Source organism: Puma concolor, chromosome C2 (genome assembly GCF_028749965.1).
Source record: "Puma concolor isolate L17-30 chromosome C2, mPumCon1.1.hap2, whole genome shotgun sequence".
Classification (NCBI taxonomy): Eukaryota; Metazoa; Chordata; class Mammalia; order Carnivora; family Felidae; genus Puma; species Puma concolor.
In genome coordinates, this window is record NC_141675.1 from 15,582,609 (window position 1) to 15,604,242 (window position 21,634).

Consider the following 21,634-nt stretch of genomic DNA (forward strand, 5'->3'; position numbering starts at 1 on the left):
AGGGGCGAGGGTGGCCAAGTGACGACCCGTGAGAAGATACAGGTGCATCCGCGAGAGAGTGCTGAAGTGTAAGAGAATAGTGAGCGCAGATACTGGATGTGTCTGTTAACAGAGTGGCCTGTAAGAGCCTGACAAAAAAGACTAGAGAGGAGCCGTAGGTTAGAAAAGATGAAAAAGAAGACAGTATGTTCCGTCTTAACATGTTACAATTCAGTCAAAGAGGACAGGGAAATCTGAAGGGAGAAAGATCAGAGAGGGCTGGTGAGTGACGTGTGATTTAGTGCCTTAAAAATGATGGGGCGCCTGGGTGGCCAGTCGGTTAAGCGTCCGGCTTCAGCCAGGTCACGATCTCGCGGTCCATGAGTTCGAGCCCCGCGTCAGGCTCTGGGCTGATGGCTCGGAGCCTGGAGCCTGTTTCCGATTCTGTGTCTCCCTCTCTCTCTGCCCCTCCCCCGTTCATGCTCTGTCTCTCTCTGTCCCAAAAATAAATAAAAACGTTGAAAAAAAAATTTAAAAAAAAAATGTTCTCATTTCTGGCACCTCATTGCATTTATGTTGTTTCATTTCCTTCGGAGTCCTACCTCAGTGCATTAGATTCCAAATAATTTGTGTAGTTGTTCTGCAGCGAAGATCCCCTCATTTTATGATATGGAAGAGAAGATATAGTTTGGGGAATTTAATGAAGATTACATTTTTTTTGCTTCTCATTTAGGTTCTGCCCCAAAAGTACTATATTCTCACTTGAACAATGACGAGCCAAAATTGCTCAGCCCTTGCTCAAAATCAGTTGAGTTTGGGGTGGGGGGAGGAGGGGTGGTAACAGGGACACAGTTTGTTCTCTTTAATGTTTACTTGGCTCTAGTTCCAAAGTGTGTACAGTCATTTGCTCCTTAGAACTGTCGATGTTTGTTCAGGGCAGGAGAGCCCTTTTCCGTCATTTCAGAAGCATTCTTCCCAACAGGACATACAAGCCAGAGATGGCAGTGCCCCTGTAAGCTGAATGCTCAAGAGGCAAAAAAGGGCCCACATGGCCCAGGACTGCTGGCCACCTCTGAGCCTCTGCCAGTCGTAGGGGCCGCTGCTTCGAACATTCTGTGGTAGCATCCGTATTCCACCTACGGGGTGAGCATTTTCTTGCCTGTCTCGTGTGTCCAGAATCGGACTCTTCCTCTTCCTCCCTCCATCTGCATCACCATCGCTGGAAGCATGTTTTCCTTTTCCTCAGTTTTTAAGCCTTGCGGTCATGTTCGGCTGCTCCATGTTATTTCTTTTGCCCTGTGAGTCATCAACACCCGGGATCTTCTTCACATAACGCGGTTTTGCTCACCCCTTGACGTTACAGCCCTGGGTTCTAGCCCTGCTTCTGCCACTTGCTAGCTATGATCCTTGAGCACATTCCTTCTCAGTGTCCCCATCTGTGGAACAGGGATAATGCCCACCGTAGAGGTAGATGTAAGAACCAGATAGAACATCCACTGTGTCTAGAATGTTTAAGTTCTCAGTAAATGGCTGTAGGCACTACTAGTGTTATTAGTGAGGGTTTTTGATCTTCCTCTTGGCTAACACCTAGTCCAAGCTCTTAGCACTTCTCCCTGGTGTTAGTGCCACAGCTTCTCTGATGATCTCCCTGTTCTCTAACCCATCTTGCAGGACTAAGAGTTTCTAAACACTAGCTTTTTTTTTTTTTTAAGGCATACTCGAAAAGCTTTATAGCCTCCAGTTTCCTGCCTCACCATGTAAACTCTGGCTCCCAGCTTCTAGGCTGGCATTATTTGCAGGAGCCTTCCTCTGGGTCTGCACCCACCCTGGCATCACCAGCCTCATGCAGACTGCTGTGCACATTGCATCCAGAATGATCCTTTCAAAACAGAATCTGATCATGTCACACACACACACACACACACACACACACACACACACACCCTACACACTGAAAACTGTTCAGGGGCTCTTAGTATAAACTGCCAAATCCTACCCACCATATTGACAGTCCTGTTTGGTCCAAGCCCTGCCCACCTCTCCACCTTGATCTCCTACTCTCTTGCCATTCGTGGTCGAAATTACACCAGCCACAGGCACTGTCTGAGGCCTGTCTACCACGCAGCTTCCTCCTAAGTCTTTGCAAATGCTTGTTTTTCTGCTTTTAAAGATCTTCCTTTTCCATCCTTTACTCATTCTCACTGATTCTTTCAGCTCTCGGCAGAAGTGTCATTTTTTCCAGAAAACCTCTCCCCAGTTAAACAGACAGTTAAATCTGTCTGTTCTCCTAGAACCATAGATCTGTCCTTTAATGCATTCAGCACAGTTGCAATTTCCCATATATCCAGGTGGTTGTTTCACAGACATATTCCTCCCCAATTAGGCAGTAAGCTCCAGGGTAGAATTTTTGGCCACCATTGGTTGTTTCCATTGTTTGGATCTGTGTGTGTGGCACACAATAGTTGGTAGAAAATCCCCACTGAATTAATGAGCGGCACTTGCCTTCCTCTCTTCAGCCTAGATCCCCACATCTCTATAATGTGGACTTATGTCACATCCCTTTATTCACCTTGCTAGTGGTATGCAGTGCCCAGCCTTTACCCCCAAGTTCTACTCACCTGGAATGTCTGCTTCACTTCCTTGCATCCACCCAAATCTATCCTTCAAGACTTGGCTCCAGTGTTTCTGCTCCAGAGCTTCTGAAAATCATGCTGGTCTTCTTGAAGCATACTTCTTTTTGGAAGCTTAGAACTCCCCACCTCATTTTACACTTCAGTGTTTATTCCTTCACCATTTTGTTCGTGTATATTAGCCTAATTACCCGAATTGCAGGCCACATCATTTCTATGTCCTCCATGCTGCCCAGCCTGGTGCTGATAAGCTGGATAGACCATTGGTATATGGGATTCGATGGTTTTCATCTCTATTTTACAAAACCTGCTCAGACCATGACACACAGCGAGGGGCAAAAACGATATACTTAAAGAATATGTAGGTCGAAACACTGAACTGCAAGAAGTTCCGAGAAGTTTCTGGAATAAAAATAAACGTATCTGGGATTCAAACACACAAAAGGGATTCAACCGAATTTCAGCCCTTGCCTTCATCCATGGGCCCATCCCTCTGAGGATTTGCAGCTCTTAAGCTAAAGGACACTGCTTATGTGAAAGGCACTGGAAATCTCAAGTACTCCTCTCTTCAAGGTTTGCATCAAGGAAAAGAACTTGCCTTTGTCATTGTAAAATGGCTCTCTTGATCTCTCTGGGTCACAATTCACATATATCACTGTACAGCTTTAAACACTTCCCGTCTGGGAAAGAGGAGTCCAAGGTGTTTACTAAATAATTAAGTTGACTTAAATAAGCCTTCTATAATTAGGATGAGCACTTCAGGCAGCCAAATTACTCCTATGCTCAATCACATGAAAAACAATCCCATCTGAAGTCGTTTGGAAGGCAATACCAGGAAATCATTTTCAGCATTACAAGACGTATTAAGCTTAGTTGGAGCAAGCTACTAGCTTGGCTCTGAGAAACGCCGAGTGATCAGGGCTACCTCTGTGGCATCCTAATGGCACTGACGAGAGCATTAGTAAGCATGTGACTATCTGATCCTCCTGCATTACGATATGTTACAATCCTATGATCTTGTCCCTTTACAAATGGGTTATTAGTTTTATCAGTTGTCACTGAAGTAAAGAAAGTAAATTTTCAAGAATAAAAAAGGGTGGAACCTTAGTTTTTTCTACAGTACATTTGTTGGCAACATGGAGACTAGAAAACACAAAAATGATTTGTACTAATAGTGTCCAAAGTACATAGATGGAATAATAGTTGCTCATATAAAATGTTTTTCATTAGGGTACAAAGTGCACAATGCCTACAGTGAGGTACCTGGCCAGCTCCATGAACTTTTACCTACACATTCACCCATGTGACCACCACCCTCATCACTATGTAGAACATTTCCTGTGCTGAAGAAGGTTCCTGCTTGCTTTTTCCTGGTCAAATCCCCTGCCACAATGTAATTGTTATCTTAACCTTCATCACCATTGGTTAGCTTTGCCAGATTGTGAACATGCATGTACGTGAGGTCATACGTTATGTTTTCTTTTTGCTGCTTTTGCTCAATGTTTGTTCCTGTTACGGTTTGTATCTATAGCTTGTTCTTTTTTGTGCTTTGCAGAATCCCATTGGATAAGCACACCACAATATATCTACCCATCCTTCTGTCTGTAGACATTTGGGGTTTTTCCAGTTCCGGTTATTATGAATAAAGGTGCTATGAACATTCTTGTGTACCTCTTTTGATGGACAGAAGTCCTTCATTTCTCTTGTGTTCATACCTAAGAGTGCGATTGCTGGGTCACAGGGTAGGCATAGTTGTTGAATTTTAATGAATGCTGCGAGTTTTCTCAAGTGATTGAACAATGGTGTATTTTAATTCCTGAGCAGAGCATGTGAATCCAAGGCAACTACTATTGCACAGTCTAAATTGTGCCATTTGTTTCTGGTTTATTAATAAGAATTGGCATTTTAATATGTTACATTAACACAGACATGAAAACTTGGCCAGCCCGAGTGCTGGTTGGAATTAAAGGTGAAAGGAGATTGAGAAATATTTATAGCCTAAAATTCTGCTTAAAAAATTCAGCTTTATAGAAGACCATTAAATAATTGGAACCTTAATAAATTCTGTCGTTTAGTGAATAACTCTCTCCTTTAGAGTGTTGAGGATTCATATTTGGAGATTAAAATTAACCAACAGTAATTTAGCAAAATGTATTAAGAAACTTGGTTGTGTTGGTCAAACAAGAAGGCATTGTTCAAAGCAGATACATGAAAAACAATGATGATGTGGGCTAAACATATTGTTCTGCTGAATAACTGGAGGTTATTCCTCATAGGCCTGATACAAATAACATTTTGATGTTCCAAGCCCATGCCATTATTTTTCTATCCATTTTTATCTTGCTCTCATAAAACTAAAAAGTGCAGAGTTGTTTTTACTTTTTCATGTGACCAGGGAATTGTCTACCTTGCTTCTGCTATAATTTGCCTGCCTCTAATTTACAAGTTCTTTTGAAAGGATGATGTGCCTTTATCTATTTACAAGGGATTGAAAACCACAGCACTAAATTCTCCATGTGGAGACATAGGGAAAGTGATCTCCTATCATTTGCTTCTGAGTGCAGAATAACATGTGGCTTTGCCTTTTCTGTTCCAGTTATCTCAGGGATCTCCAGAACCAATCGAGCCCAACTTTTTCACAGTGGATTACCATTTATTACATCATTCATCAAGTGGAAACAGCCTGTCCCCAGATGACCCAACAGGTAATGGCCTGCAACACCGGAAATCTGGCTTTCACAAAGAAATCTATTATTTGGATCAACAGCTTACCCTTAAAAGATTATCTTCAATTTAAAAGAAAGAGCTTATTTTGATTATCTATGGCAATAGTTGGAAAGGATATACAGTAGGAATATAGAAATTCCCTGAGATTTATTGTACCCTGCTGTGGCAGCTTCCTTGATCATTTATTAATGCCATAAACAAACAGCAGAATCTGTGTGGGTGAATTGTATTTCCTTTTATTTCTTCTTGCTATCTGATGATGCAAAATCAAATGCCCAAAAGCAGAAGTGAAGAGTTTGGATATTTAAAATGGAGAAAATTTGAAACTTACCTGCAGAATCCACATTAGACATATTTAAATTTTTTTCTTTTTTGCATAAATCTCACATAGGGAGGCCACATCGCCTAGGGACGAAAGGTGTGGATTCTCAAAACCTGGATACCTATATTTGAATCTCAGCTTAACCATTTAGTAGTTGACCTTGGGCAAATTATTCGACCCCTTGAGCCCCGGTTTTCTTGCCTGTAAAATGGGGGTAAAAATGGTACTTGCACTTTAGGGTGATGGTGAGGGCCAGTGTAAACATATAAAAAGTGCTTGGCCATTAGCAGGGGCTCAGCGTAATGTAATTCTTCTCATGATAATGGAACTCTCAGAAGAGGTTTTCAAGCTACTCTGAGGTTTTAGAGTTCTTAAATAAGTTTGAAGTCCCTATAAACTAGAGTTACATCACTGAGTTCTGAAATAGATAGGAATTATGGCTAAAGGGAGGGAGACTCACTCTGCCCTCACTCCTCGATTTAGGCAAATCATCTCATATATGAATTCTCAAACTTTCCTTAAGTCTTGGACCCCTGGGATGAAGCGAGCCCATAGGCAGAATTACATTTAGAATACTCCCTGAGAAACCCATAAGCTCAAGAAAAACTGTTGTTGAAAGTCTTTTGCTTTTAAAAGTGCCCCCAGGGCAGGCCAGTCAGTCTGCGGGCCAGACTTCTTACAGCGGCAACTCTGATGAAACGGAGAGTTCTGGTGCAAATCCCCGGGGCAGCCTGTGGCAGCTTGACATGCCACCCCAAGGTGGAGCGGACGAGTCCCGTCCAAGCAGGCTGGCCACCAGCTCAGACAGCAGAGGCTGCGGGCACTTTGGGAACCCCTGAAGGCAGAGCATTGAAGACGACCTGCCAGGACTCAGCCCCACACCTCCCCTCAACGTCAACCCAGCACCTCTTGTCTCCCCTAAGTGGAGGGGAGCTCCCGCGCCTCCCAGCACACCAGTGCTGATTGATTGCAGTGGAAGCTGGTCAGCGTTGCCTCGGGTGGCTCTCAGTTGGGCGAGGTGCTGGTAGATCATCCTTAGAACAGACATCCAAGAAAGTCTTGCCTTTTGGCACTAAATGTATTTTATTTCCCTTGAGGCAGTCATAGGAAAGGGCCAGGTATTCCTTGTCTCTCACTGTCTATTTCTGCCTCCCTCTAAGAATTCATTTTCTTTTTAGCACATATTTACTGGTTTTGCTTGTAGATTAAGGAGAATTTCTTGATCGGAAAACTCACCAAGTAGTTTGCGTTTGGAATACTCCTCACCTGTCCTTAGTGTGCACACACACCCACCCCTCTAACAAAATTACCCGATTTATACCCTGTGAGATGCCCCTATACCTTTGTGTACTATTTGCGTATTATTTTGTGATGGTCGCCCCAAAAGCAGCCAGTTATTAAAGGAAGAGAAAGAAAGAGTTTGAATATTCAAAGCAAGACAATTTGGAATGTGCTTATAAGTACTCCTCTTCCTCATGTCTAAATTCACCGTTTTCACTACAGTTGAGTTGTAATCGCCAATAAAGTCTAATCAAGAAAATATGAACCGGAGTTCAGACTTTCCATAATCTATCTATTTCAGGTCTGTGCACCAGCTTTGATTTGGAGGAGGGAATAACGTATGAACAGATGCAGGTGAAGTTTTTGCAGTGCCTTTGAACAATTTTATTTTGTTGCTTTTAATTCAATACTAACCTGATTTTTTTTTTTTTTTCAACTCCAGACTGTGATTGAAGAAGTCCTAGAAGAAAGTGGCTATTACAACTTTAAATCTAACAGGTGAGATCTGGAATTTTCTTTCAAATGTGACAAATCAGTTGAGATCATTGGGTGTTAGATCTGATTTCTCTATCCTGGATTCCAGAGATTTTTTTTTTCAACTTTCATTTTAAATACTTCTGTAAAATCTCTTGGCTTAGACTAGATACAACCATGGGGAGAGTATATGTTGCCCATCTTTTGTATGGAAGCAGCTGCTGTTTCTGTGTTGAAAAAGAAAGGGTGATAGCTTAGTGGTAATTTACTCTCCTAAAAAATAAGAAACATAATGAAATGGAAAGGCATTTCTAAGCTTTTTTTTTTTTTTAACTAAACATTTGTTCCATTCTAGTAGAGCTGTAAACTCAGATTTCTCACTGAAATCTACCCATCATTTGTATAGAATGCAGGGGCGAGGGAGGGAGAGAATACAACTAAACAAAGAATCACTTCTGGTGAATTTAAGATATGTTGGTGGGAAAGGAATTTGTTGTTATATATTGCCTCTTGATCACCATAAGTGAGAAACCTCAGTTTACTGGAGCTATGTATTATCTTCTAATATAACCACTATTGGTGCTTTAAAAAATATACTATTTTCTGACTTTTGTCCTGTTCTGATTCCTGCCATTTACTGTTGGGCACAGTGTTGGGCACAAAGGTTTGACTACAGTGAGTTTACTTGAGAGGCAATTCCAGGAAACGCTGGTAGGGGAGTGAAGAAATAATTCAATAAAGGTTTCATTTTGAAGCAATTTACCCTTGTGGCTGATGGGGGCTTGATCCCGCTGGGGAAATCTGAGAGCTGGTACTGAACATGTACCTCAGTTATCCCACTCAAGGGCTGAGGCAACCCGGGTATTTGTCGTCCAGTTGCCATCCGTCATTGTTTGCGGCCTTTGCCCAGAGAATGTTAGTTCCCTGGCATTTCTGGCCTTCTGTAAAGGTGGACAGAGCAGACTCCAGAGGCCAGAGAAATCTTCAGGAAAAGAAACGCTGGTGCAGGCAGCTGGAAAGTAGGCCGGCACGCCGTGAAGTGGCGTGGATGAGGGGAGGTGGGCACTCACCGCGTCTGCCATCCGAGTTGCCTCTTGACTTTTCTAAGGAGCCCCTCCTAACAGACCATCACATTGATCGTAAGCAGCCACATCCACATTCTGCGTGGCTCCAAGTTGCTTTAGTTTGTTCTCTCAGAGTGGCCTTTCATGCCTGAAGGAGCTGCCTTCCTTTCCAGCTGGTGAAGCTATCTTGTGACCACTATTTAAATCATTCCACTATTGGGATGAGCACTGGGTGTTGTATGGAAACCAATTTGACAATAAATTTCATATTAAAATCAATCATTCCAGAAGTCATCTCCAAAGGTATTAGCCATGGTATGAGAACGAGGCCTCGAGAGCATTCTGCGAAGGTTATTATATGGAAATCAGATTCTTTTTTGAGGTTATGTCAGTCTCCACCTTTTTTTTTTTTTTTTTTTTTTTTTTTAGTTTTCCTATTACAACAAGTTGTTCGTATGAATCACACAGTTAAGTTTATTCAACTGCTTGTTCTTTTGGCTTGATAACATATTTCCAAAATACTACCTTTGTAGATTTAGTTCTGTTGTGATTTATAACTACAGAGATATGATGAGTAATTCTCATTTTCCAAAGGTATATTATTAATAGAAATCACCATCTTCATAATCACTCTTCTCCCACCTTCCTTGGAGAGATTTTGAATTTTCATTTTCAATTTGGGTCGAGTACATCCAACTTTCCATGAATAGAATGAGTGTCTTTGTTCTTGACTCTTAGCCCCTTATTATTTTAAGTGCCTTTGGCTTAGAGTGGGGGCAAAAGTCATTTTTGTCATGATTTATCTACATATGCTCAGAGACTCAGGATCACGGGCCATGAATGGCTTCATACTTTGGCAGAAAATAAACTAAATGTCAGTGAAAAACCAGGTGTGTAAGGAAGTTGGGAAGCTCATACAAGAGCTCTTATTTTTCCCTAAAAAATTTAGTCGTAGTCTTATTTTTAAATTCGCTTTTATCCTTTTTAAGTTCTGTCACTAAGTTTTAAAAAATTCAAACATTATTTCTACTTTCAAAGATGCACTCCTATATTAAAAGACATCGCACATTTTGTTATTACGATGAATAGATGATGAGATGCCTAGTAACAAAGACCAAAAATTATTTACAGTTTTATTCAGAATAGTGAATAGACTATGGAGACATGACTTAAATGGTCAAGTTAAAGCAACATACGTTGGATAGGACATACGTAAAATATTCTTAAAATGCTCCAAAGTAAAATGAAGCAGCCATCTAAAAATTCTTACAGCCATGATATTCCCTTTTCATCTTCTGATAACAATGATAGAGTATACCTTGAGGGAAGACTCCTCACAGTTTACTAGTAAAAAGAACCCTTGGTTGTGCCTAAACTACTTGTTTATGGGTGTTCCAAATTAATTACCCAGAAAGTCAGCTTCCACTTAGAAGCACCTAATAGTTCACAAGCTGGAAACACACATAATTCCAAATATGAATCAAATCAGCCATGTCAGTGATGATTTTTCTGTAGTCAGAGGATGGAGGATGCTAAATATCACTGGACATGTACTAGTATGTATGTATGTATTTATTTATTTTGTACTAGTATTTAGAGTCACTGGAGTGTATTCCCTTAATTGGTTCCATAGACTAGCCAATATTCTCACAGATGCTAATAGATGTTCCCTGAAAAATAAAATTTTGTGATCAAACATATCTGGGAAACTGTGAAAGGACAGTTTTCCATTTTCAGAGGATGGTGACACACGTTACCATATCACAGAGTCTGAGATGTGCTGTAAGGAAGAAATCTGTTGGCCTTGTTTAGCCCCGTGTTTCTTCAATCTTTCACATGTGGTTGGAAGTGGGAAACATTGCTTTAACTCCCCGAAAGTCACCAGCACCTGCCCAGATCTGCTGTTGCTCTCATTGCCATTGTCATCATCATTGCAGAATGTTACTAGTGATCTTGGTCAAGCACCACACCGAGAAGTGCATACATAGTTTCTGTATTACCGAAGTTTACAACTTCAGACAGTCAGTTCAGACTTACGTCAGCAGCGAAAGCATGAAGCCAAGATATAGCATGCTTTTAGCTTCGGCCGTAGAGTGACCATTTAGTCAGGGATAGAGAGATACCATTATCAGACGGACAGCCTCAGGATGAAGCCATTATCCATCTCTTAGCTCTCTTTAGGGACAGTTTCTGCAGCTGTTTAAATAAAGGGGAGACTGCTTGGACAGTTGGTTCGGAAGACCGTCTTGGGCACAAAATGCTGTAGTAGGGAAAGGAAATGGTAACAGAAAGAGACACAGCAGCAAGGAGCCCTCAGCAAAATGGGGAATCCTTCATTTCTGGGCTTCCAGGAAGAGGAAGTAGAATGAGTTGAGAGGAAGAAAGTAGTATAAAGAAAATGAAACGAGGTCAAAACAGGCTTGGCCAGCCTGAAGCACACTGTATTCTTCATCATTTGCAGGATGTATGGTTAATTATATTTTACATTCATGAACATTTAGCTTACTTACCAGAAGGAGACAGCCTAGCGTGACTTAATATTATCATTGTTGTTTGTGACAGTAAAACTGCTTGAATCCTGTGAGTGAATAAATGGCAAGCATATCATCCTTATATACTTAGGGGCACATATCACCATTTTTAACAATGCAATCTGTATTGAGAAGTAAAACTTGCAAGATAAAAAAAATCTGCGCTTTGCATTGCTTTTTCCCCCAATGAACCGGTAACATGTAAATTAGATGTTTAAAAGCACAAGCTACTTTGGGTGTTTATTTTCTTCTCTCAAGGGCTATCATTTCTAATTGAGTTTATAATTTGAGAAAGATCCAGTTAGCACTGAACTTCAGCAAAAAGGTGACTTTCTAAAAATCCCCCATCCTATTTTGTTTTAGAATCATCTTTTCTTCACGGTGATTTATACACACACACACACACACACACACACACACACACACACACACACACCTGAGCTACTGCTTTTGAAATTGAATGTGTGAAATCAAATATGTGTGACTACAGCAAACTCTTTGCACTTTTGAATCTTCTAGATATCACTCCTATCCATGGGGGACCAAGAATCACCCAACCAAAAGATGAAAACCCTGCATTTTGAACAGACTTGGTTTTTCCTAGTGAAGCTCAGGTTCTGGACTTCAGCTCAACCAGATGCCCAGGGATTGGGAGCTGCTGGAAGGGTGTGGAAAAGAAAAGACCGAGCTGCCATGGCACCTGCAAGGCCTCTTTCTGGAGGTCCTGTGCTAGGTTACGTGGCCGCAGCAGTGTGGGAAGGCTCTGCTCCTTGCATCCAGCAGGCACAAGAGGACAGGGCTCTCGGCGTGCTGCTGGGAGAAAATGCTGCAAAATCCATCTGTGGGAAGAAACTCGCTCCTCACAGAACTTTTCCTCCACATTGAAAAACAAGAGAAAACAAAACAAACACACAAAAAGTCATATTTTTCAACGGAATATTTTATACTTAGAGTTGCCGAAACTACGTTTAAAGGCATCTAGCCTTCCATGTATAAAAATAGTTTTAGAGAGAGAAAATTACAGGCCCCAGAGTAATAATATATTGGGTGATTCACTGTATTCCCCCATTTTTTTTATTTTAAAAGAAATTCAAAATAGGTGATTGAATTTTATTGTTGTTTTTGTTGTTGTTGTTTTAAGGAAAGGATTGGTTCTCTCTTAACCACTTGGGTGCTAGTGGTCTGAAGACGGTAGACAGTATTTGTAACCTTGCACAGCCTCTGGGAATAACTGTCAAATTGTCGGATGTAAGCTACACTAATAGAATATATTGCTGTACAATGTCTATATACATATAGAAGGGGGGAGGGAGGAGAGGTTTTGATTAGGCTAATGCTTTGCTGCTAATCAAACTTATAGTGTTTTTAGAGCACTTTGAAGACTTCATGGAATCTATGAAAGAGATGCAATATTCCTTATTCTAATTCCCTTCTTACTAAAATTAGCCCCATTGTTTTACAGTTTTTATTATTTGAGAATTTGAAATGAAAATAAGCTATATAATGAAATAGAAGTCCCTTCTTTATTCACCGAGACGTCCCTAAAAACATAAGAAATCAGAACACCAAATAGTGTTTCGTTCCTTTGTAGGGAGACTTTATGATGAAAATTCTCTACATTCTTATTGGGCTAAAATCTCTTCAACTGGCTTCTGTTCACTGGTGGATCACCAAGACGTGCCCTTATTGCCAAGTCAGACTGCACTTCTAACTGCTTAAAGGGCATTCTAATTCTATGTAATTAGTCATCTGAAAGCTGGAATTCTGCTTTTTATTTACTTCTCACTGAGTTCTGGTATCTTTATTTACACTGATATATTTTTAGCATCATTGAACAGGATTTAGTTCAATATATTTTACAGTGACTGAAACCTAAGAACCTTTTGTATAGTATGGAAAATCTCGTAATATGAATCCATACTATTTTTACAATTTGTACATCCAAAACTTAAAAGATATCCAAATGTCCTTTAACTAATGCCTTTGAAATTGCCAACGAATCTTTGTCTTTAAGCCAAATTAATGATTACAAATACACTGTAATTTTAAATAACAGATGCAATTACAGTAATGAAAAATGTCAGTTTCCGCCTTCAAACCAATTCCATCCGTATGTGAAATTTATGTGTAAAATTAAAATGCTATGATTTTGTTGACTTACCCAGGTAAAATTTTATTTCCATCCCAACTGAATTTGAACTTGCACTATTATTTTTTATATCTGTTCCTGTATGGAATGGGCACCTTTCCTCACTATGTAGGAGGCACAGGCCTACAGGGGCATAAATTGTAATTGTGATAGAAGCCAACACCTGGAAAGAAACCAAGCTGTGGGTGAAAGTTTGAACAATAAAGTTCTTTCTCAAATGATAATATATGCTCAACAACATTTAGAAGAGAAGAGTAGTCAGAGGTCACACCTTAGTAAAAAAAATAAAAAAGAAAAAAAAAGAAATGATTTATTTAAAGGTGTTTTCAAATGCATACAGTTGCCCTTATTGACCAGAAAGGGAGCAAAATGTTTCCATCTATTTCTTTTAGACCATAGAAGTGGCATTTATTATTCTAGAAGCCAGTACGGATTAACAAAGATAAACACACGGATGTCCTGTTCAACAGCAGCTTTAGGCCTGTCACCTCTATGCTGACAGATGCATTCTTTTGCCAAAGTCATGAATGTGTTTTATTTGATTCCCTTCTTAAACTACCAGTCACTGGATCCACATTCTCCCGGTGCAAGGGCAGGCCTCCGAGAGAAAGTTAGGCACTGGGAAGGGATCCCTTTTGGGTATGGAGTCTCATCCCAACAGTGATGTTACCTTTTCAAAAGCCCTCACTTTCTAACTCTCCAACCAGGAGTCCCCTGTCGTCACAAAAGAACAAGAATGATCATTTTGTTTTCACTCTGAACTGCGTTGTAGTGCAAAGAAGTTGTTGAGTGTAATCGGCCTCATAGTTCTTTCTTGATTACATTTAAATTTTTTCTTTTTCTCTTGTATATAATTGTTAATTATTTGTTGTGCAATGAAATCCCCATCTAACTCTCTGTCACTGAATATTTGTATAGGACAGAATCTGAATCAGTCTTTTCAGATCACTTTGGATACACACATGCCTCAGTTAATTGTGTTTTGATCTACCAACTCTGGACGTGTGCACTTGAAACCTGAATTTGCTTTTTAAAAGCAGAATGTTCCATTTTCAGGGAAGTGACTGCAGCAGTCACATGTGCTTGCCGGTTGTTAACCTTGTCTTCTTCCAGATATTTGATATGTAATTGGAGGTCCCTAAGGAATAGTAACGTGGACAGTGGACCCAGTGCTCATGGGCGAATTTCAGGAACTTGCTAGAGAAAGGCTGTTTGGGTATAATGTGGACACTTGTGTGGCACCGGGCAGTGTGCACAGCGTGGGCATTCTAAAGCAGACCCTAATTAAGAAATGCTGTTATGCAGTTAACCCAAATGATGGAACTGAGTGGGAGTCAAGGTCTTCTTAGAGGTACCATCTATGACTTATTAAATACCATGAATTTTGATGATCAAAAACAAATACAGGACCAGTTGACTACATGCAGTTCCAGCAATAGCATCAGTTTTTCACCACTCATATCTAAGATGTGTGAGGGCAATAATGTGTAGTCAATTCCGTCAGTATTAATATGCATAGAATCCACATCCCTCTGGTTGATTTGCTGAATCACAAAATATTTTTATTGCTATTTCTCTCTCTTCTTTGGAATGACGAGGGACCATGTGCAGTAAATATGTTGGATTCCTTTAGAAATGGCTTCGGCTTCTGTTGGAAGGTGGGAAATACTTCTTTGTAAGGTACTTTTATTGTTTGCCTTTCACTTTTTCTATGGTGTGTATTCACAATACAGAAATCAGCTGGAGAGGCAATGCAAAGGAATCAGGGTGAAGCACGTCTTCAGCACCGCGGAGATGCAGCTATCACGTACTGACCTTGTCTCTTGGGGGTGAAATTCCATCAAAACATGAAATTCTTCATGTTCAACAACTACATGTGATAATAAGTATATTTTATGTACCTTTATATCTTCCAGATAGTATCCTTTGATGGAAATGGACAGGGTTTGGGATAGATTATTTTTCCCACTGAAGTGTGCTGCTTACCCTTAGACGCTATTTTTCATATTGATAGGAGGACACAAATGTCTCAGGGAAACCTTGCGATAAAGAGGTTCTTATGTGTGTCATTGCAGTTAAATTGCATATTGTAAATATGACTGTTATGCTTGATTACATTCCTGCCGTGATGTTGCTTTGAGATCTGCAACAGGGACAGGAAGGATTTTATGATTTTGACGGAGTGACTGATGGATATTGCAAATTTACATGTCCTCTGGGTCCATGGGCAACAGTTGTTTTCAAAATGAAGATCACACACCCTAGGAGTGTAACAGCATTGTTGGGATGTGAGCTATGTTTGATATTTTTTTTTTTTACTACATATATGTAGTAATGAACCGATTTTTAAATTTAAAAATCCATTGATTTTTATCCTAAAAGTGAACTCTCTTCTCGATTGAAGCTTGAATATTATTCCTCAACCTGTAGCAAGTGGCCTCTTTTTCCCATTTCCTACTATAAAGCTCTGCTCTGTACCCAGGAATTGTATTTAGAGGTAGCAGAAGTGCATTCATTATAGCTAATATGTGACTGTTTAAAGGCTGTCATTTGGAGGTAGCTTCCCTTTGTTTCCTCTGAACAGAGATAGAAGTTTTGTTGTTTGTAGAAAACCAGGTAATCAGCAAGTCTGGACAGATGCTTGGAATTGATCTGGTGAGCTCACAAATGAAAAATGAGCTGACGTTTCTGCAAACATGTCATGAACTAGTCCCCATAAAACAAGCAGAGAGAGGTTTGGACTAGAATAACAAACCAAGAGGAACCAAAGCTTTAAGGCCTTAGCACCTGTAAGTCAGACTGCAGAGGTCACTTAGAAAATAATATTCTTAATCCGTGATTCAGTTCTACGTTTCAAGCACCACTTGAGTCAGAATTCTGGAAAGAAATAGAATGCTTACGAATGGCTATTAAATTTTAGCTTTCCTTGCCCTTCATACAAGTATGTTTACCTCATACTTCAGTAAATTTGGAAGGTAATGGAGCTGGTTTAAGGATACCTTATATCAAGAAGGAATGTGTGAAGTATTTGTATGAACCCCACATAGCATTGAGGGAGGCATATAAATAGTACTCAGAAGTGAAGTCCTAACTTGTTAAGGATAAAAGATGACTCTTTCAAAGAGGTAGGACAATCTACAAATAAAAACTGAGAAGTCACAGGGCAAGTGGAAGGCAAGGGGTGTCCCAGAGCCCGGCATCTCCCAGCAGGCCAGTCACAGGATGGTGGGCGGTTGGCAGGAGGCCAGGCAGTTCCCGATGCTTCACTGATTCCTGCCTCTGAGTCTCCTGGATCAGGTGTCTTCCCCCACATGCAGTTACTGATCGACTGATCACTGTCACCTGTGAGCTGAAAACCCCAGCGAGTAGCAGATGGGCCCCTAAGGCTCCCTAGTAACGTGTTGGTCCAGACCTTAGGACAGGGTCCCTGTGAGGCATTCTGAAGACATTAGGCTCCTCAGGGACACAGTTTTGTCTTGTGGTTCTGCCCTCTGCCACTGGTACCACGTTTGCTTCCCCATCTTTCATCCATGGCCTTAGGCCTGTTTTGTTTGACAAAATAAAATTTACCAGAAATATGTGTGGATGTTCTATAGATAAATGCAGGCAGATTTGAATACATTTACACTTGGCTAGATCAGAAAGAAGCATTTCAAGGTATTTCAGTTGTTTGCAAACAAACCAGTTGATAATCAGGCTACGGAAAGATGCCATCATGTTGCTCTTCCAAAATGGGAAACAAAAATCACTCCAAAGGACCATCTTTTAAGTGCATTCTGTGTACTGACATTTAGTGGATCAAAACTGAGTTACGATGCTTCCTGTATTCTGTTGTTCCCAGTGGTGAGTCTGTGGCGATCAAAAAGGACAGAGCTGTCCTCTGAGAAAAAGTACAGCCCCTAATGTCATGTTGCCCAGAGCTTCCGTGTTCTGGACCACCACAGGTCCTCGGTGCCCACAGAATGGGAAAGTACCTTTCATTTGCTTTTTTCCCCCTTAGCTTCTAGGAGCAGGTCCTTTTCTGTTCCGGTCCCACCCACAGGCCTCTCTACTGTCTGGCCCTACCTCCATTCCCATTCCTACCGGAAGAGCAGACTGTTAGAAGGTTACCTGCAGGGAGCCCGCGTTGTTAGAGGGAATGTTCGGAGTTCTGTGGTGGTACGTGGTAGGGAAGGCAGAAGGATGATGGACTTCTTTCTCTGCACATGATTCCATCCTCCCCAAACTCCAACAAAACCTCTGGTGTGAGTGTACTGAGACTCTGAAGTAACGAAGTTGGGGGCCCTGGAAGAGAAGAGAAATGCCATGCCTCTATGAAAGATTTATATAGAAGATGCGAGTGGCCTTTATTTTTGCTATTGCTTAAATATGCTCTGTAAGATGCTAAAGAAAATTAAAAATGAATTTTCAATCTTATGGAAAAAGAATCTCTCTTTTGTCAAAGGTTTATAGCAAATGGTCATTGCTTTTCCCTCACCAGCTGTCCTAAATCTCTCCTTTATGCTTAGAAGCCTTTTGATTTCAAAAAAAGTTCCAAAAAGGTGATCGTATATACGTTTATGCTCAAATATGTTCTGCAGCTTTAATTGGTGGCAACTATGTGTGTCCCCAATGTTGAATAGTGAGTACTTCAAAACTTAGTGCCTTAAAATGACAACATTTATTATTTCTCATGAGTCTGTAGGCCAGCTGGGTGTTCTGCTGATCTGAGCTGGGCTTGGCTGACTTCTGCTGGGCTCCCTCATGTGCCTGCCTGGTCAGCAGACTGGTTGCCTGGTTCTGGATGGTCCCGATGGACCCAGTGGGAAAGGTCAGCTCTCCTCCATGTGTCTCTCACCCTCCCAGATGTGTTTTGTGGCAGTAACAAGAGCCAATGCGGAAAGCAACGACCCCCTTGTCGAGACTCTACCTGCATCAGATTTTCCCAAATCCTATTGGCCAAAGCAGATCACATGGGCAAATCTAACATTAGTGTGGGGAGGTACATCAGATTTTTATTGGCGTGGAAAGAATTGCTATCAACTTAGCAGTTAGAAACAACAGAAATTCTGTGTCTTGAAATTTCTGTAGGTCAGGAGTTTGAGCATGTTTTAAACAGGGTCCTCTCATAGGCTGGAATCAAAGTGTGGGAGGGGGGCTGGGTGTCACTCAAACCTTGGGATCCTCTTCCAAGATCATGTGATCTTTGGCCGACTTCAGTTCCTTGTATTTGTAGGACTGCAGTCCTCAGCAACTAGAGGTCACCTGAAGTCCCCTGCCCCACGGCCCTGCCCATAGACAGTTCACATCAAGGCAGCTCGTTTCTGCTGGTCAGAGTTGATCTCTTTCTCTCCCCGTTGTCAACTAAGAGAGTTTTTATAACAGAACCAAATTAGGAGAGTGACATCCTGTCACCTTCGCAGATTCTAGTTATTACAAACAAGTCACAGACACAGCCTGCATTCAGAGGGAGGGGATTATACGAGGAAATGGGTCACTGAGGTCACCTTAGGGGTATGTCTGCCACGGAGTGCAATGCTAAAGGGCACAGATATAGGGAGATCTGGACAACTGGGGCCACGGAATATGAAATATCACAGTATCAACATACCTGGAGAGGAATTATGTGAAGTAGTCTCATGAACATGACCTCAGACTATAGGGCCTGACTTCCAGAACATTTCCAGTCCCCATCCCAGGACTCAGATGTCTCCAGCAGGCTATTTGAAGACCAGATCTAACCCAACCAACAGACCCACAAACCTGAGTCACTGGCATGAGAAGCAGGAATGGAAATTGTTCTTCTAGAAGCCAGAGAGGCTTTCGGGAACACCACATCCTTCAAACTCTGTGCGGGGCGTTCTGCTTTTCTCATTTCAGTTCTTTACCAAATGGGAACAAATTGATTGTTCTTGGTGATTATGTTTCTATGGCAGAGAACAGGAATTAAAGAAGCGAATTATAGAGTATAGCTGGATATAGCTACAAGCTGCGATCTTAAAAAAATACATCATAAGCAATGAAGAAATGAAAATGTCACCCAAATTTTAAGATTCCATCCCTCTTCTCAAGATTGAGCACATAATTTATTTTGCTCTTTATATAAGCTTTATATGAAGCTGCCCCTATCATGCAGATTTAATTTGCTACCATACTATACGAAGACCAAAATGGCATGAATTCATTTTGCTCATGTACTGGTTTTATCTCTTGAGCCAATGCAGTGTTGCTGCAGATGTTTTAACCATCTTTGGTAAGTGCAAAAAGGTTGTTTATATAATGCAGGAAAACAGTTGTAATTTTCACGATGAGGATATAGGTACACATATTGTGAATTATTCAAGGATCAAGAAACAAGTCACTTAAGGCCCCAAATTCCCTAAATTTATTTGCACACGAGGCACAAGGTAAACATGATTAAGCAGTTGGGTTTGAATGCTAGCTCCATGATTTTCTGTTTGGATGACTTCGGAGCAAGGACTTAACCTCTTGAAGGCTTAGCTTCCCCGTCTGTGTAAGGGAGGTACCAGCAGATTCCACTTTCAAAGCTTATTGGGCCTAGGCTTGATGTAAAAATTAAACACCACAATAGACGTAAGCGCTCGGAGCCATGTCAGCCTGTGTCCGCCCAGACCCACAGACCCTGGACGATTTCTGTGCATGTGGCCTCCTGTGCACTTTCTCCTCCCAACAGTCCGTGTCTGTGTCTCTTTGGTGGGAACCGTCCTGCGGTTGCGGGAGCCAGCTTTGTCTCCTGGCACTGGTAACATCCAGAACTTCATTCTCCAGAGGCAGGCCTTAACCGCTTACAGAGAGGCTCAGGGGAACGAATCCTCCAGCGCCCTCTCCCCCGCCTGGGACAGCTTTGAGGTATGCCCTTCACTGTCTCACTGTTTCTCTGGCAGAACTGAGCCTGTCCCCCTCTGCGTCACTGTGTCCGATAAAGTATCCTAGCCTGGCTTCCTTCTGGTCCCTGCCTCACCTCTCCACTCATCAATCAGTTTTCCCAGCAACATTTCCTGATAAATCCATCCCATATCTCAGGATAGGCTTCTAGGGAAGACCACGCAAGGCAATGGCAGAATATAAATGGCTTGGTAAATTAAAACTAGCTTAATATTTCTGTGATGAGGAGCATGGATTGACAATCTCCTAAAGGTACATGTGCCCAAGGATATGGTTGGTGTTACTGTGATGTGCCCTGGTGTAGAATTCCCACTAAGCAGGAATTAAACTAGGCGTGGTGACTGCACTCTCCCGGCCTCCTCTCCCTACGGGGGGCCAGTGGGTACTCTGGCTGCCAGTAGGATGACACGGGTTAGCAGCTTGAAGACAGGACAGATTTACAGTGCTGTGGCACCTCCCTGGCCTCCTAAAATGGTTTGGAGGCATTCCTTCCCATCCCTACGGAGTCACCTACGCTCTCCGCCCCAGCCCCTGCAATTCTGTTATTATATTGTAGATCGAATGAGGTCAGAATTTCAACAAAGGGAGTCACAGGAAGTAGAGAGAAACTTAGGCAGAGAGTAAGAGGTCTTCCACACACAGAATAACTCGGGTAGAGGGGCAATCCACCGCTGTCTAGAAAGAAAGGCTAGCTGACTCTCATTTGGTCTCTAAGAGAGAAGGATGGTTTTCTTCTATGTCCTTCACCAGTTTTCCTTTGAGAATATTTGTTTTTTTTTCAAATAACCTCAACCAAGGTAAAGAGCATCTTGGTATCTGGTAATTTATTTTTAAAATGCTTTCAACTTCTGCTTATGAATCCCACTGTGAACCTCTTAGATGATCGTATCTTCTGCCTTTCCAAAAAATGAATTCTGATGACAAACATGTAGCTTTCAGCATGAATTTCATAACAAGTAACTACTCTGTTGAAATGCTTATCAGCACCTCTTCTCCGTGACACATTAGGAACTATTTTCATTGGAAAAAAAATTGTTATGACAATCTTCAAAGGTTGTCATGTCCCATTTTGTTCCTCTCATACTTGCGTGGTTAGGCCTTAGCAGTAGCATCCTTAGCATTTTGGTAACAGGTGCTCCAGTTTGGAAAGGGTCTTCCAAAGTCAGCGGTGCAGAAAGGCAGGGGGTGATAGTGAAATACTGGTTCTTCACGGTCTGCTTGCCCACAGGGCGCCAGATAGGAGGAAAAGACCACTCACTACCGGTTCCTGAAGGATTCAGTAGAACTGTCACTAGGAACGCTTTCCTGGCCCCATCTACTCCCTATACCAGTCCTTCCCCCTCCTGTCTGCATGTGCACAGACACACACACACACAACACACACACACACACACACAACACACACACACACACACACAACACACACACACATACACCACCCCACCAATCCCTCCAGAAGGTGGACAGAATCTTCCCAATCCTTTTCCTATTGGTTCGCATTTTCAGTGGTCAGTTGAAGCATTATGTTGGCCATGATTCCAATTATCTACTCATCTCTTTCATTATTTTTCCCTTTTTTCCTATTGTAGGTT

At 41.6% G+C, this 21,634-nt stretch overlaps 1 protein-coding gene across 13 annotated transcripts in view; it reads left to right on the forward strand.

Moving 5' to 3' along the window:
- The window catches only part of NEK10 (NIMA related kinase 10), a 228,850-nt gene extending 215,649 nt beyond the window's left edge, over positions 1-13,201 (forward strand). For all 13 annotated transcript variants that reach the window (XM_086674167.1, XM_086674163.1, XM_086674170.1 and 10 more), the window contains 4 exons: positions 5,206-5,314; positions 7,241-7,293; positions 7,382-7,437; positions 11,528-13,201. In XM_086674167.1, the coding sequence (XP_086530293.1) occupies positions 5,206-5,314; positions 7,241-7,293; positions 7,382-7,437; positions 11,528-11,576 (267 nt within the window). In that variant the 3' untranslated portion in view covers positions 11,577-13,201. The remainder of the gene's footprint in view (positions 1-5,205; positions 5,315-7,240; positions 7,294-7,381; positions 7,438-11,527) is intronic.
- The last annotated feature ends 8,433 nt before the right edge of the window (positions 13,202-21,634 follow it).